This window comes from Stegostoma tigrinum, chromosome 5 (genome assembly GCF_030684315.1).
Source record: "Stegostoma tigrinum isolate sSteTig4 chromosome 5, sSteTig4.hap1, whole genome shotgun sequence".
In the NCBI taxonomy this organism is placed as follows: domain Eukaryota; kingdom Metazoa; phylum Chordata; class Chondrichthyes; order Orectolobiformes; family Stegostomatidae; genus Stegostoma; species Stegostoma tigrinum.
Window position 1 is genome coordinate 128,191,535 of NC_081358.1, and position 13,749 is coordinate 128,205,283.

The window sequence follows — 13,749 nt, forward strand, 5'->3', positions numbered from 1 at the left end:
CTACGAGGAGAGATTGACTAGGTTGGGATAGGTTTCACTAGAGTTCAGACTAATGAGGCAGGATCTCATTGAGTATTATAAAATTCTAATAGGACTGGACGGGGTAGGTGCAGGGAAGATGTTCCTGATGGCAGGTATGTCCAGAACAAGGGGTCACATGGAATAGAGGGAGAACTAGCTATTTGGATACAGAACTGGCTCAAAGAAGGAGGGTGGTGGTGGAGCATTGCTTTTCACACTGGAAGCCAGTGACCAGTGATGTGCCACAAGGATCAGTGCTGCGTCCACTACTTTTCGTCATTCATATAAATGATTTGGATGTGAACATAGGAGATATCGTTAGAAAGTTTTCAGATGGCACCAAAATTTGGAGGTGTAGTGGCCAGCAAAGAAGGTTACCTTGGAGTACAACAAATCTTGATCAGTTGGTCCAATGGGCTGAGGAGTAGCAGAAGGAGTTTAATTTAGATAAATGTGAGGTGCTGCATTTTGGAAAGGCAAATCAGGGCAGGGCTTATACACTTAATGGTAAAGTCCTAGGGAGTGTTTCTGAACAAAGGGACCTTGGAGTGTGGGTTCATCGCAGGTAGATAGGGTAGTGTGGAAGGCATCTGGTATTCTTGCCTTTATTAGTCAGTGCATTGAGTATAGGAGTTGGGAGGTCATTTTGTGGCTGTGAGGGAAATTGGTTTGGCTACTTTTGGAACACTGTGTGCAATTCTGGGTCATCTCCCTGCAATAGGATGGATGTTGTGCAACTTGAAAGGGTTCAGAAAAGATTTACAAGAAGATTGCTAGGTTTGGAGGGTTTGAGCAATTGGGAGAGGCTGAATAGTCTGGGATGTTTTGCACTGGAGCATCAGAGGCTGAGGGGTGACCTTATACCACTTTATAAAATCATGAGGGGCAGGGATAGGGTAAATAGACAAGGTCTTTTACCTGGGGTAGGGGTGTCCAAAACTAGATGGCATAGGTTTAAAGTGAGAAGGGAAAGATTTAAAAGGGACGTAAGGGGCAACTTTTTCACGCAGAGGGTGTGCATTTAAGGAATGAGCTACCAGAGGAAATGGTCAAAGCTGGTACAATTACAACATTTAAAATGCATCTGGATGGGTACATCAATCAGCGGGGTTTTGAGGGATATGGGCCAAATGCTGGCAAATGGGATTAGATTAATTTAGGATATCTGGTCAGCATGGACGTGTTGGGTCGAAGGGTTTGTTTCTCTATTTCTAGCTCTATTTCTCTATCGTAGTTCCGTGAATTAATCCAGACTTTAATGTCTCAGGACATTAAGATTCTGAGGAAGTGTCACAGGACCCAAAACGTTAACTCTGTTTTTTCCTTCACAGATGTTGCCAGATCTGCTAAGCTTTTCCAGCAACTTTGTTTTTGTTCCAGACTTTAAGGTCATTTTCATTATCTATTGTAATCCTTGCATTGAAATAAAATTACACTTCAAACCACCAGTCCTGCATATGCATTATCTGGCCTAGCCGGTTCTTCCTACAGACTTACTTAATTCAATGTTTACCTTCTCCTCAATCACTCCACTTGCTGACCCACTGCTCTGTTATGCCCCCACCACACTAATTTAAGCCCTTCCAAGTGGCATTAGGAAACCTACTTGCAAGGATATTGGCGCCCTTCCAGTTTAGGTGTAATCTGTGTTTCTTATACATATCCCTCCTGCCCTAGAAAAGATTCTGTGATGCAGATATCCAAAGCTTTCTATCCTACACCAGCTCTTTAGCCACATATTCAACTGTATTATTGTCCTCTATCTGGCCTCACTAGCACATGGGACAGGGAGTAATCTGAAAGACGTTAATGCTCGTGGTCTGGTTTTGCACATGAAGTTAATAATTAAGAGATAACAAGGTGTAAAGCTGGATGAACACAGCAGGCCAAGCAGTATCGGAGGAGCAGGAGGGCTGACGTTTCGGGTCTAGACCTTTCTTCAGAAATGGGGAAGGGGTAGGGGATTCTGAAATAAATAGGGAGAGCGGGGGAGGCGGATAGAAGATGGATAAAGGAGAAGATAGGTGGAGAGGATACAGACAGGTCAAAAAGGCAGGATTGGAGCTAGTAAAGGTGAGTGTAGGTGAGGAGTTAAGGAGGGGACAGGTCAGTCAGAGGGCGGACAGGTCAAGGAGTCAGGATGAGGCTTGTAGGTCGGAGATAAGTGTGGGACTGGAGGTTAAAGGAGTGGATAGGTAGGAGGAAGGACAGGTTAGGAAGGTGGGGACGAGCTGGGCTGGTTTTGGGATGTGGTCGAGGAGATTTTGAAGCTTGTGAAGTCCACATTTATACCATCGGGCTGCAGGGTTCCCAAGCTAAATATGAGATGCTGTTCATGCAACCTTCGGGTGGCATCATTGTGGCACTGCAGGAGGGCCAGGATGGACATGTTGTCCAATGAGTGGGAGGGGGAGTTGAAAAGATTTGCGACTGGGAGGTGCAGTCGTTTGTCGCGAACTGAGCATAGGTGGTCTACAAAGCGGTCCCTAAGTCTCCACTTGGTTTCTCCCATGTAGAAGATGTCACATCAGGAACAGCGGATACAGTATACCACATTAGCAGATGTGCTGGTGAATACCTGTTTGATGTGGAAGGTCTTCCTGGGTCTGGGATGGGGGTGAGGGAGGAGGTGTGGGGACAGACGTAGCACTTCCTGCGGTTGCAGGGAAAAGTGCCAGGGATGGTGGGGAGTGTGGAGCAGACAAGGGAGTCACGGAAAGAGTGGTCCCTCTGGAAAGCAGATAAGGGTGGGGAGGGAAAAACATCTTTGGTAGTGGGGTCAGATTGCAGATGGCGGAAGTGCCAGAGGATGATGCATTGGATCCGGAGGTTGGTGGGGTGGTGTGTGAGGACCAGGGGGATTCTGTTTTGGTTGTTATTGCGGGGAGAGGATGTGAGGGATCAGTTGTGGGAAATCCGGGGAGACGCAGTCAAGGGCATTTTCGACTATTTTGGAGGGGAAGTTGTAGTCCTTGAAAAATGAGGACATCTGGGATGTCCAGGAGTGGAATGCCTCATCTCGGGAGCAGATGCAGTGTAGGCAAAGGATTTGGAAATAGGGGATGGCATTTTTGCAGGGAAGTGGGTGAGAGGAGGTGTATTCTAGGTAGCTGTGGGAGTCAGTAGGCTTGAAATGGATATTGGTTTCCATATGGAAACAGAGACGCCCAGGAAGGAGAAGGAGGTATCAGAGATGGTCCAGGTAAACGTAAGGTTGGGGTGGAAGGTGTTGGTGAAGTGGATGAACTGTTTGAGCTCCTTGTGGGAGCACGAGGCGGTGCTGATACAGTCATCGATGTATTGGAGGAAAGGGTGTGGTTTAAGGCCAGTGTAGTTATGGAAGAGGGATTGTTCCACCCATCCTACAAAGAGGCAGGCATCGCTTGGGCCCATGTGGGGACCCATGGCCACCCTCTTTGTCTGTAGGAAGTGGGAGGAATTGAAGGAGAAGTTATTAAGGTTGAGGACGAGTTCAGCTAAGCAATTGAGGATGTCAGTGGAGGGAGACTGGTCAGCCGTTAGGCCATCTGCATGGGGAAAAGTTAAGTTAATAGTTAAGTCATTATCTAAATGAATATTTACCTGTAGTTCTTGTACAGTCTCACACTCTTGATCCTCACACATTTCATTGAATCTTTCCATTAAAGATGTTATAGCATCACTGTATGCCTCCTTGTCCACTTGTTGTCCTGTGATAATCGTCTCCATTGACAAGTGTTCTGCTTCGATTAGACTCATTGTTACTCTCATATCATTGTCCAGGAGCTCCTTAAGTATGTTGTACTTCTCTTCAACAGAATCTTTTGCTTTTGAGATGATAATCTACGCAACAAGCAATTCAAATATTTTACTAAAATAAGGATGAGGGCTGAGAAAGTAAATTGTAGGGTGGAGGCGGTGGTTGCAGAAGATAAGAGAATGTGAGGGACAGTGTGAGATAACAAGGTGTAGAACTGGATGAACACAGCAGCCAAGCAGCAGAGGAGCAGAAAGGCTGATGTTTCAGGCCTAGGCCCTTCTTCAGAGTGTGTTGGAATTTGCTTCACTCCCAGAGTTAACTGAGATATGATTGTCAGAATTTGGATTTGTGTAACCTGTTCATTAGGTAGAGAAATGAAATTAGCAGCTGGTTGACATACTGATAACGTTGGAGAGATGTTGATGCAGTGGTAATATCGCTGGGTTTATGTTAAGGAAACTTGGGTTCAAATCTCACCATGGCAAATGATGAAATGTGAATTTGATTGAAAGCTAATATTAAGGTGACCATTGCTGGTTGTCATTAAAAATCCATCTGATTGGCTCATGTCCCTTTATGGATGGAAATCTGCCAACCATGGACAATCTATTCAAATGTATCTCCAGACACACAGCATTTTTAAAAAAATTCACTCATGAGATATGGTCCCCACTGGCTGGCCAGCATTTATTGCCCATCCCTTGAGGTAACAGTGAGCTGCCTTCTTGAACCACTGCAATCCAATGCGGTGAACTGTTAACTGCCCACTAAAATAGCTTAGAGTCAAACATTTCAAGAGATGCCAGCCTTGCCAGTGATGCCCATGTTCCAAACAAGATTAAAGAAATAAACACATTTGGTGAGAGTATCAGGTGTTGGCCATCACAATGAAATACCCAAGCCTCATTCTTTAGCTATCTGTGATTGTCCAGGTGACCTTGTTCCTCATGTCATATTAACTGTGTAATAATTACATCGTTAAGCTGGCCGTTGTGTCAAGTCTACAGAATAGGCCAGAGAGAACTTACTTCAATTTACATTCTGAGCATACAATGTGTGACATAACTGACAAAGAAGGGGCACACAGTATCTCACGGAATAGAGTGTAAGGGCAGGACTAACACAAAAGCCAGAGGGGTAACATTTGCAGAGACCAAGTTTATTCCTTTTGTAAAAACTAAAAGAACTGTGGATGCTGTAAATCAGGAACAAAAACAAAGTTGCTGGAAAAGCTCAGCAGGCCTGGCAGCACCTGTGGAGGAGAAAAAAGAGTTAACACTTCGGGTCCGGTGACCCTTCCTCAGAACCTCAGAGTTCTGAGGAAGGGTCACCGGACCCAAAACGTTAACTCTGTTTTCTCCTCCACAGGTGCTGCCAGACCTGCCGAGCTTTTCCAGCAACTTTGTTTTTATTCGTTTTGTGTCTTCTGGAAACCAGGATGTTTGAATGCATTGCATAACTCTCAGTAAAGGTAAAGTCCCCGTTGTCTCACTGGGACACAGTGCTGGTCTCTTGTCAGAGAGAGGGAGACAACTGGTGGTGGCTTAATCTAAGGGTTACCATGCCTCAGGTGAGGGCAGAGTTTGAGAAGTAGAGTCCTTCATGGTAAGCTCAGCTAGTGTGAGATCTGATACCACAGCATGACTATAATACTAATTGCACAATTGGTTTCTGAGCAATAAACCAGCATTTGGACAATTTGCCGAGCCTGAATCACGAGGAATAATTTAACAGAGATGAAGAGATTTCCTAACAGGTCATGAGAGAGTTGATTTGGGGGGTGCGGTGGGAAGCGCGTGGCGGGGTGGTGAACAGAGTTTGAAGGAATTATTCAGTACTAAGAGAGGGTAAGACCGTTAGAGTAGACCTGACAACGTTGTCAGATGAGCAGGCCATAGAGCATGCTAGTAACATGAAAAATGAGAGTAAACAAGGTTTGTTTTGAGAAGCCACAGTGAATGACCAAGGTCAGTGGTGCTAAGCTCACAGATATTGAAAAAACATGAGAAGAGAATAAAGTGTTCTTCAGCTTTCGATTTTAAAACTTGAAAATAGTAAGAAGAAAAGGAAAATGAGTTAGCGGATGAGTTAGTCTTTTTCCCAGAGTGGAATTGTCAAATACTGGGGGCATAGATTTAAGGTGAGAGGGGGAAAGTTGAAAGAAGATTTGTGATGAAAATACTTTCTAGGGAGGGCTAGAACAGGTTGCTGAGGGAAGTGGTAGAAGCAGATACAATAGCAATATTTAAGAGGCATTTAGACAGACACATGAACAGGTAGAAAATGGAGGGATAGAGACCATGTACAGACAGATGGGATTAGTTTAGAATGGTATTGTGGTTGGCGTAGACTTGGTAGGCTGAAGGGCCTGATCCTGTGCTGTACTGTTCTGTAGAATCACAGAAACCACACAGTGCAGATAGAGGCCATTCAGCCTGTATCAATCCTTCAAAGAGCATCTTAACCAGATCCACTCCCACCACCTGAAACCCCACATCCACCATGGCCAATCCACCTAGCCTGCACGTCCTTTTGGGCTGTGTTTAATGTTCTTACGTTCTACAGTCTTGAAGTCCTTAAAAGGCATGACCAGGGAAGAAACATAGGAACATCGTAATTATCTTCGGGAGACTTGTTGTATGTTCCCCTATGAAGACAGGATCTACGTTTCAATTTGACTGTGTGACTACAACTAACTTGCTCCAAGGGGTGAGCGATGCCTCTTATGGTGTAGTGATAGTGTACCTATCCCCTGAACCAGGAGGTCCTCTCACCCATCCCTTCCTCCCACCCCAATCCGCACCCCCATCTCCTACCTACTAACCTCATCCCACCTCCTTGACCTGTCCGTCTTCCCTGGACTGACCTATCCCCTCCCTACCTCCCCACCTATACTCTCTCCACCTATCTTCTTTTCTCTCCATCTTCGGTCCGCCTCCCCCTCTCTCCCTATTTATTCCAGTTCCCTCTCCCCATCCCCCTCTCTGATGAAGGGTCTAGGCCCGAAACGTCAGCTTTTGTGCTCCTGAGATGCTGCTTGGCCTGCTGTGTTCATCCAGCCTCACATTTTTATTATCTTGAATTCTCCAGCATCTGCAGTTCCCATTGTCCCTGAACCAGGAGGTCTGTGTTTGAGTCCCACCTGCTCCAGAGGGTATAATAGCATCTCTGAACAGTTTGACTAGAAACCTATTGTATTACTCAGCTCTAGTTGCCCTCAAAGTCAATTCGTATGGTAATGATGACAAGACATGATTCCATAATATGATAATAAAATGTGAGGCTGGATGAACACAGCAGGCCAAGCAGCATCTCAGGAGCACAAAAGCTGACGTTTCGGGCCTAGACCCTTCATCAGAGAGGGGGATGGGGGGAGGGAACTGGAATAAATAGGGAGAGAGGGGGAGGCGGACCGAAGATGGAGAGTAAAGAAGATAGGTGGAGAGAGTGTAGGTGGGGAGGTAGGGAGGGGATAGGTCAGTCCAGGGAAGACAGACAGGTCAAGGAGGTGGGATGAGGTTAGTAGGTAGCGGGGGGTGCGGCTTGGGGTGGGAGGAAGGGATGGGTGAGAGGAAGAACCGGTTAGGGAGGCAGAGACAGGTTGGACTGGTTTTGGGATGCAGTGGGTGGGGGGGAAGAGCTGGGCTGGTTGTGTGGTGCAGTGGGGGGAGGGGACGAACTGGGCTGGTTGAGGGATGCAGTAGGGGAAGGGGAGATTTTGAAACTGGTGAAGTCCACATTGATACCATTGGGCTGCAGGGTTCCCAGGCGGAGTATGAGTTGCTGTTCCTGCAACCTTCGGGTGGCACCATTGTGGCAGCGCAGGAGGCCCATGATGGACATGTCATCAAGAGAATGGGAGGGGGAGTGGAAATGGTTTGCGACTGGGAGGTGCAGTTGTTTTTTGCGAACTGAGCGGAGGTGTTCTGCAAAGCGGTCCCCAAGCCTCCGCTTGGTTTCCCCAATGTAGAGGAAGCCGCACCGGGTACAGTGGATGCAGTATACCACATTGGCAGATGTGCAGGTGAACCTCTGCTTGATGTGGAATGTCATCTTGGGGCCTGGGATGGGGGTGAGGGAGGAGGTGTGGGGTCAAGTGTAGCATTTCCTGCGGTTGCAGGGGAAGGTGCCGGGTGTGGTGGGGTTGGAGGGCAGTGTGGAGCGAACAAGGGAGTCACGGAGAGAGTGGTCTCTCCGGAAAGCAGACAGGGGAGGGGATGGAAAAATGTCTTGGGTGGTGGGGTCGGATTGTAAATGGCGGAAGTGTCGGAGGATAATGCGTTGTATCCGGAGGTTGGTAGGGTGGTGTGTGAGAACGAGGGGGATCCTCTTGGGGCGGTTGTGGCGGGGGCGGGGTGTGAGGGATGTGTCGCGGGAAATGCGGGAGACGCGGTCAAGGGCGTTCTCGATCACCGTGGGAGGAAAGTTGCGGTCCTTGAAGAACTTGGACATCTGGGATGTGCGGGAGTGGAATGTCTTGTCATGGGAGCAGATGCGGCGGAGGCGGAGGAATTGGGAATAGGGGATGGAATTTTTGCAGGAGGGTGGGTGGGAGGAGGTGTATTCTAGGTAGCTCTCGATCACCGTGGGGGGAATAATATGAAATGGCCCTAAGTTTACAAGTAATCAGCAAGCACAAGATGGCTGGCATATGAAAGGGAAGCACCTGAGTATCTCAACATGTCACAGTGAAGAATCCAATGGCCTTTTGGCACAGGGAAATTCCAAAATTAAAAAGAATTTTTAAAAAATGAGAGAGACCGGATTGCTCTGTGGGAACTCAATTTGTTAGAGGAATTGTATTTTTAAAAAGAAGCTTTGGAAGCAGGAAGGACTTGGAATGGGGAGCTGTAATGGGCCTAGTGGGATGGCACGGGCACCATGGGGCTGAATGGCTTGCTTTTGCTCTGAGAGATTCTGATGGATTGCATTTCCATAGCATCCTTTATTTGAACAGTACTTTTCGTCGCTTCAGGATGCCCCAAGCTGTCTTATAGCCAATGAAATTCTTGGTCTTGTTGTTGCAATGTGTGACACCTTAGGTAATTGAGAACTAGTCTAGGAGACTGCAGCAAAATCTTACAAGGTGATGAATGTCTCAATAACAAAAAAAATACAGGTCCAGCTTTGGGAATGGAGGGTTTGAGTAATGAAAATAGGCTGGGACTTTTTTTCACAGGAGTGTGGGAGTTTGAGGGGTGTGGTTTATAAAGATTTTATAAAATCATGAGGGGCATAGATAACGCAAATAGTCGAGGTCTTTTCCATAAGATGCATGAGTTCAAAACTGGGGGGGTATTTTTAAGGTGAGAGGAGAAAGATTTAAAAGGATGGTGGGGTGGGGTTGAGCAACTTGTTTTCTGCAGCGATAGGTTTGTGTGGAATGAGCTGCCAGAGGAAGTGGTAGATGCGGGTAGAGTCACATTGTTCAAAAGACATTTGGATAAGTTCATGAAAAACAGATTTCACAGGATAGAATCCCTATGGTGTGGAAGCAGGGCCCATTCGGCCCATCAAATCCACATTAACCCTCCGAAGGGTGTTCCCCCCCATGCCCCCACCTATCCTTGTAACACTGCATTTCTCATGGCCAGTCCACCCAGCCTGCACATCTTTGGACTGTGGGAGGAAACCGGAGCACCCGGAGGAAACCCACGCAGACCCGGGGAGAATGTGCAAACTCCGCACAGACAGTTACCCAATGGTAGAATCGACCCCAAGTCCCTGGCGCTGTGAGACAGTAGGGCAAACTGCTGAGCCACTGTGCCACTGTTTGGAGGGCCAAACTTAGGCAGGTTGGACTAGTTTAGTTTGGGAACGTGGTCAGCATGAACTAGTTGGACCGAAGAGTTTCTGTGCTCTATGACTCTTTGATAATGGCCCAAAGTGCTTCACAGCCAGCTGAGATGTAGCAGCAGATACAACTTGTTAGGAAGGAAAAGCAAAGGCCAGCTTGTGTCCAGTAAGGTTCTCCAAACAGTAAATAGATTGTGACCACATAATCTGGTTGCACAATAAATAGTGAACAAGGCCCTAATTTCCTTGAAATTTTTGCCTTGGGAAGCTTTATGCCCAGCTGAGAGGTCAGATACACGTTCCCAATCAGCACTGCTGGCATACAGCCACCATGCAGACTGCAGCAGTTCCAGAAGCTAGCTCACGATTGCTGTCTTCTCCAGAACAACTATAGATAGTGAATAAACATTGGCTGTACTAGTGACTCTAGTATTCAGTGAACAATTGTGAAAATTGCAGGACATTGGTTTAGCGTCCCATTTGAAAACTGGGACACCCAACAGTGCACCACCTCGGTATTGTAGTCGTTCTTTTACCTAGATCTGAAGCTCCCGTCTCTGGAGTAAAATTAAGATGAGGTTACCGACCAGGCGAAATAGCTCAGTCGGGAGAGCGTTAGACCGAAGAACTAAAGGTCCCTGCTTCAATCCTGGGCTTCGGCATTATACGAGCTCGCTGATGGGGTCAGCCTTTGTTTATGGACTTCAGATTGGTATGACAGGTTGGCACAACATCAAGGGCTGAAGGGCCTGTACTGTGCTGTAATGTTCTATGTTCTGTGTTCTATGTTCTAAATCAGAAGCTAATGGTGAAGAAATTAGCCTGAAAGTTTCTGGAGGAATAAAGGACAGAGGAACTTTATCATCCTGTGCTTACTTCAATGTCTCTTAAGGTCAAAGGAATCTTGATCATGTCCTTCTTGATTTTGTCATGAATCTTCTTCAACTCCTTCACTTTCTTTCTAATCTGAAACTGAAATGAATTAAGCAATAAGCGAAAGACTGCAGATGGAAATCGTAAAAGAAGATGGACACAGTAATCTCAGCATCAAGGGGAGAAGGGTCTGCGGAAGGGTCACCGGACCCAAGACGATAGCTCTGATTTTTTTCTTCACAGATGCTGCCAGACCTGCTGAGCTTTTCCAGCAACTTCTGTCTTTGTTCAAGAGAAGAAGGGGCTGACGATACAGCTCAAAGACTTCTACTGAAAAATCTTCATGAACATTACATTCGTCAATGTACAGATGTCGCCTGTGTACTTCCAATGTCTATAGTGAAAGTTAATTTGTCTACATGTTCAGAACCTGAACTAGACTACAGTGACTACAGCAGGAGTAAAGATCAAGGAATCTTACAGCGAGTAACTCACTTACTGACTCGCCAAAGCCAGGCACAAGTCAGGAGTGTGATGGATTACTCCCCACTTGCCTGAATGGGTGCAGCTCCAATAACATTCAAGAAGCTTGACACCATCCAGGACAAAGCAGCCGCTTGATTTCTTTTAAAGTTATGGTCACTATGTTGCTAGTTTTTTTTAAATCCAGTTTTTTACTGGATTCAAATTTCACCATCTGTCATAGTTAGATTTAAATCCTTCTCTCCAGACCATTTGCCTATGGTTCCAGATAACTCGTCCTGGAACAATAAACTGCGCACAGTCAGGAAAGAGAGATCACATCCAGTGTGAGGCTCAAACCAAGTCAGTATACATTTCTGGGGTTTTGCAGCAATGTGGGAATAGACTTGGTAAATTTCTCTTTTTTTCTCTTTTTAGATGTTTAAAATTCAGTAAACTAGATAAAAATTTAATAAGGCTGCGAACCCAGCAGACTGAGAGACAATTATCAGTCAATCACGTGAAGCCTGAATAGGGCCTCATAAATCCATAAGACTATAAGATAGTTGAGCAGAATTAGGCCATTTTGCCTAATAAGACTGCTCTGGCATCTGATCATGTCTGATATGTTTCTCAACCTCATTCCCCTGCCTTCTCCCTATAACCATTGATCCCCTTACCAATCAAGAACATAAAAATCGAAAGAGCTGCAACTGTTGTAACGCAGAAACAAAAGCAGAAATTGCTGAAAAAGCTCAGCAGGCCTGGCAGCATCTGAGGAGAGAAATCAGAATTAACATTTCAGGTCCAGTGATCTTTCCTCGGAACTGAGGAAGTATATCATTTGTAGCCTTCTTATGTCCTCTTCACAAATTTGTTCCATACCTATCTTTGTATCATCAACATGTTACTTACAGTTGTCACTTCAGACTCAATCTGGTGGTCATTTCCCTCACCTGAGCCTCAGTCAAATAGTGAATAACATATAAAGAATAATCATAGAAATATAACATTATGTTTGATTTTTACACAGAATATATTGAAATTTTATTGCATGGGAGCAGGACTACAGAAGCAAAAAGCTGGAGATGTTCCTTCTATGAAGCATAGCTTATAGCATCTCACTTGATGAATTACAAGTAGTTGGAGAAAGTGCAAAGAATACTCAGGATATATTTACAAACAGCTTTATGACTGATTTATTCTCATATTGAATCACAAGCAAATCTAGATAAGGTGGCTCAAGGGTTTTAGGAGAGCAACTGAATGAGTAGCTTACACCAGTTGACAGGAAAACTATTTAATTAAAAGCCAGTGTTCTCAAGGGAAATCTTTTTTTAAACTTAAAAATCTATTGCCCATGTGGCAGTTAAGCGTGTACCACATTGCTGTGGAATTAGTGTCATATGTAGGCCAGGAAATTTCCTTCCTTCAAGAACACTCATAGAACATAGAACAATACAGCGCAGAACAGGCCCTTCGGCCCTCAATGTTGCGCCAACCTGTGAACTAATCTAAGCCCATCACCCTACACTATCCCATCGTCATCCATATGCTTATCCAAATGCCCCTAATGTGGTTGAGTTAACTACATTGGCAGGCAGGGCGTTCCACGCCCTTACCACTCTCTGAGTAAAAAGCCTGCCTCTGACGTCTTTAATCTACCACCCCTCAATTTGTAGCTATGCCCCCTTGTGCAAGCTGAAGTCATCATCCTAGGAAAAAGACTCTCACTGTCCACCCTATCTAATCCTCTGATTCAATAACCAAATGAGCTTTTCCCAATAATTGACAATGGTTTCACATTGACTCTTTCATTTCAGGTCTTTCTAAAAAAATTGAATCAAATTCCACCAAGTGATTTGAACTTAGGTCCCCAGAACATTATCTGGGTCTCTGGATTAACAGGTTAGCAACCATGCCACTTGGTCACCCGTCCTCTAAGGAATATATAAACAAATATGGCTGTCTTTTCCCCTGACTTGGATATACTTAGCAGTTCAATAATTTTGGTTATTTCTGGTTCTATACTCCTGGTTCGTTGGAAATTGAATCTCAGTATATGTGCTGCTGTTTAACCAACTAAAACATCAAAAAGAGGTTTTTATCTCATCAACTATATTATGTGGGTGGATCAGCATTTCACACTAATACCTATCAAGATCCTGTTTATAAAGATCTGAGGAAATGAACGTGCTCAGCAGCTAATCAATCCTCCTCTCTGTGTCCAGTTTGTCCGTTGCACACTGCACTAGATTTAAGTAATAAAAAGATCAGGCACTTACCTTTTGTTCCTTGCAGGCCTCATCAAATGGTGAGAAATTGTGTGTTTTGTGCTTCTTCCCCACCAAGCAGCGAGGGCATACACAGACCTCACATTCGTTGCAGTAAAGGATCAGGCTTTCACTGTGGATCACACATTGCACACCTAAGGTGCTCCCACTGGTATTGCTAAAAATACTGCCCTGATTATTTCGCAAAGTCATGTCAAATCGTTGCAATTTCTTACCCTTCGGTAATCCAGATACTAATGATTGAGAAAACTTTAAAGCAAGGTAAAGGCAGAATAGAAAAAATCATTAACTGACAGCACTCAGCAAGCAAAGAGCTGATTATAAAGCAAGTTGCCAAGGGGAAGGGCCATGCAATTTGATCTTGGGTGTCGCACAAGGATCAAGATACCAATGACAGCTTTTTTATTTAAAGTATTTCCTCAAATGTTTTTGCGTCAAGTGAAACTATGATTTTATTCCTTCACAATGTGCACAAAGAATTTAACAACTTCTCAGAAACCATCTTTTTCTAAAGAAAGAAAAGCCTAGTTTATATATTTCTGCCTCATCTTATTTTTCCAGCAT

The 13,749-nt window shown here is 45.1% G+C and overlaps 1 protein-coding gene across 3 annotated transcripts in view; it reads right to left on the reverse strand.

Moving 5' to 3' along the window:
• Positions 1-13,524, reverse strand: part of LOC125451755 (E3 ubiquitin-protein ligase TRIM21-like) — a 38,556-nt gene extending 25,032 nt beyond the window's left edge. Inside the window, exons 1-3 of one of the 3 annotated variants that reach the window (XM_059646385.1) lie at positions 13,177-13,524; positions 10,433-10,528; positions 3,604-3,843 (exon numbers count right to left, since the gene is read on the reverse strand). In XM_059646385.1, coding sequence (XP_059502368.1) covers positions 3,604-3,843; positions 10,433-10,528; positions 13,177-13,377 — 537 coding nt within the window. In that variant the 5' untranslated portion in view covers positions 13,378-13,524. The remainder of the gene's footprint in view (positions 1-3,603; positions 3,844-10,432; positions 10,529-13,176) is intronic. The other 2 variants (XM_059646386.1, XM_059646387.1) reach the window with 2 other exon arrangements.
• Positions 13,525-13,749: the final 225 nt, after the last annotated feature.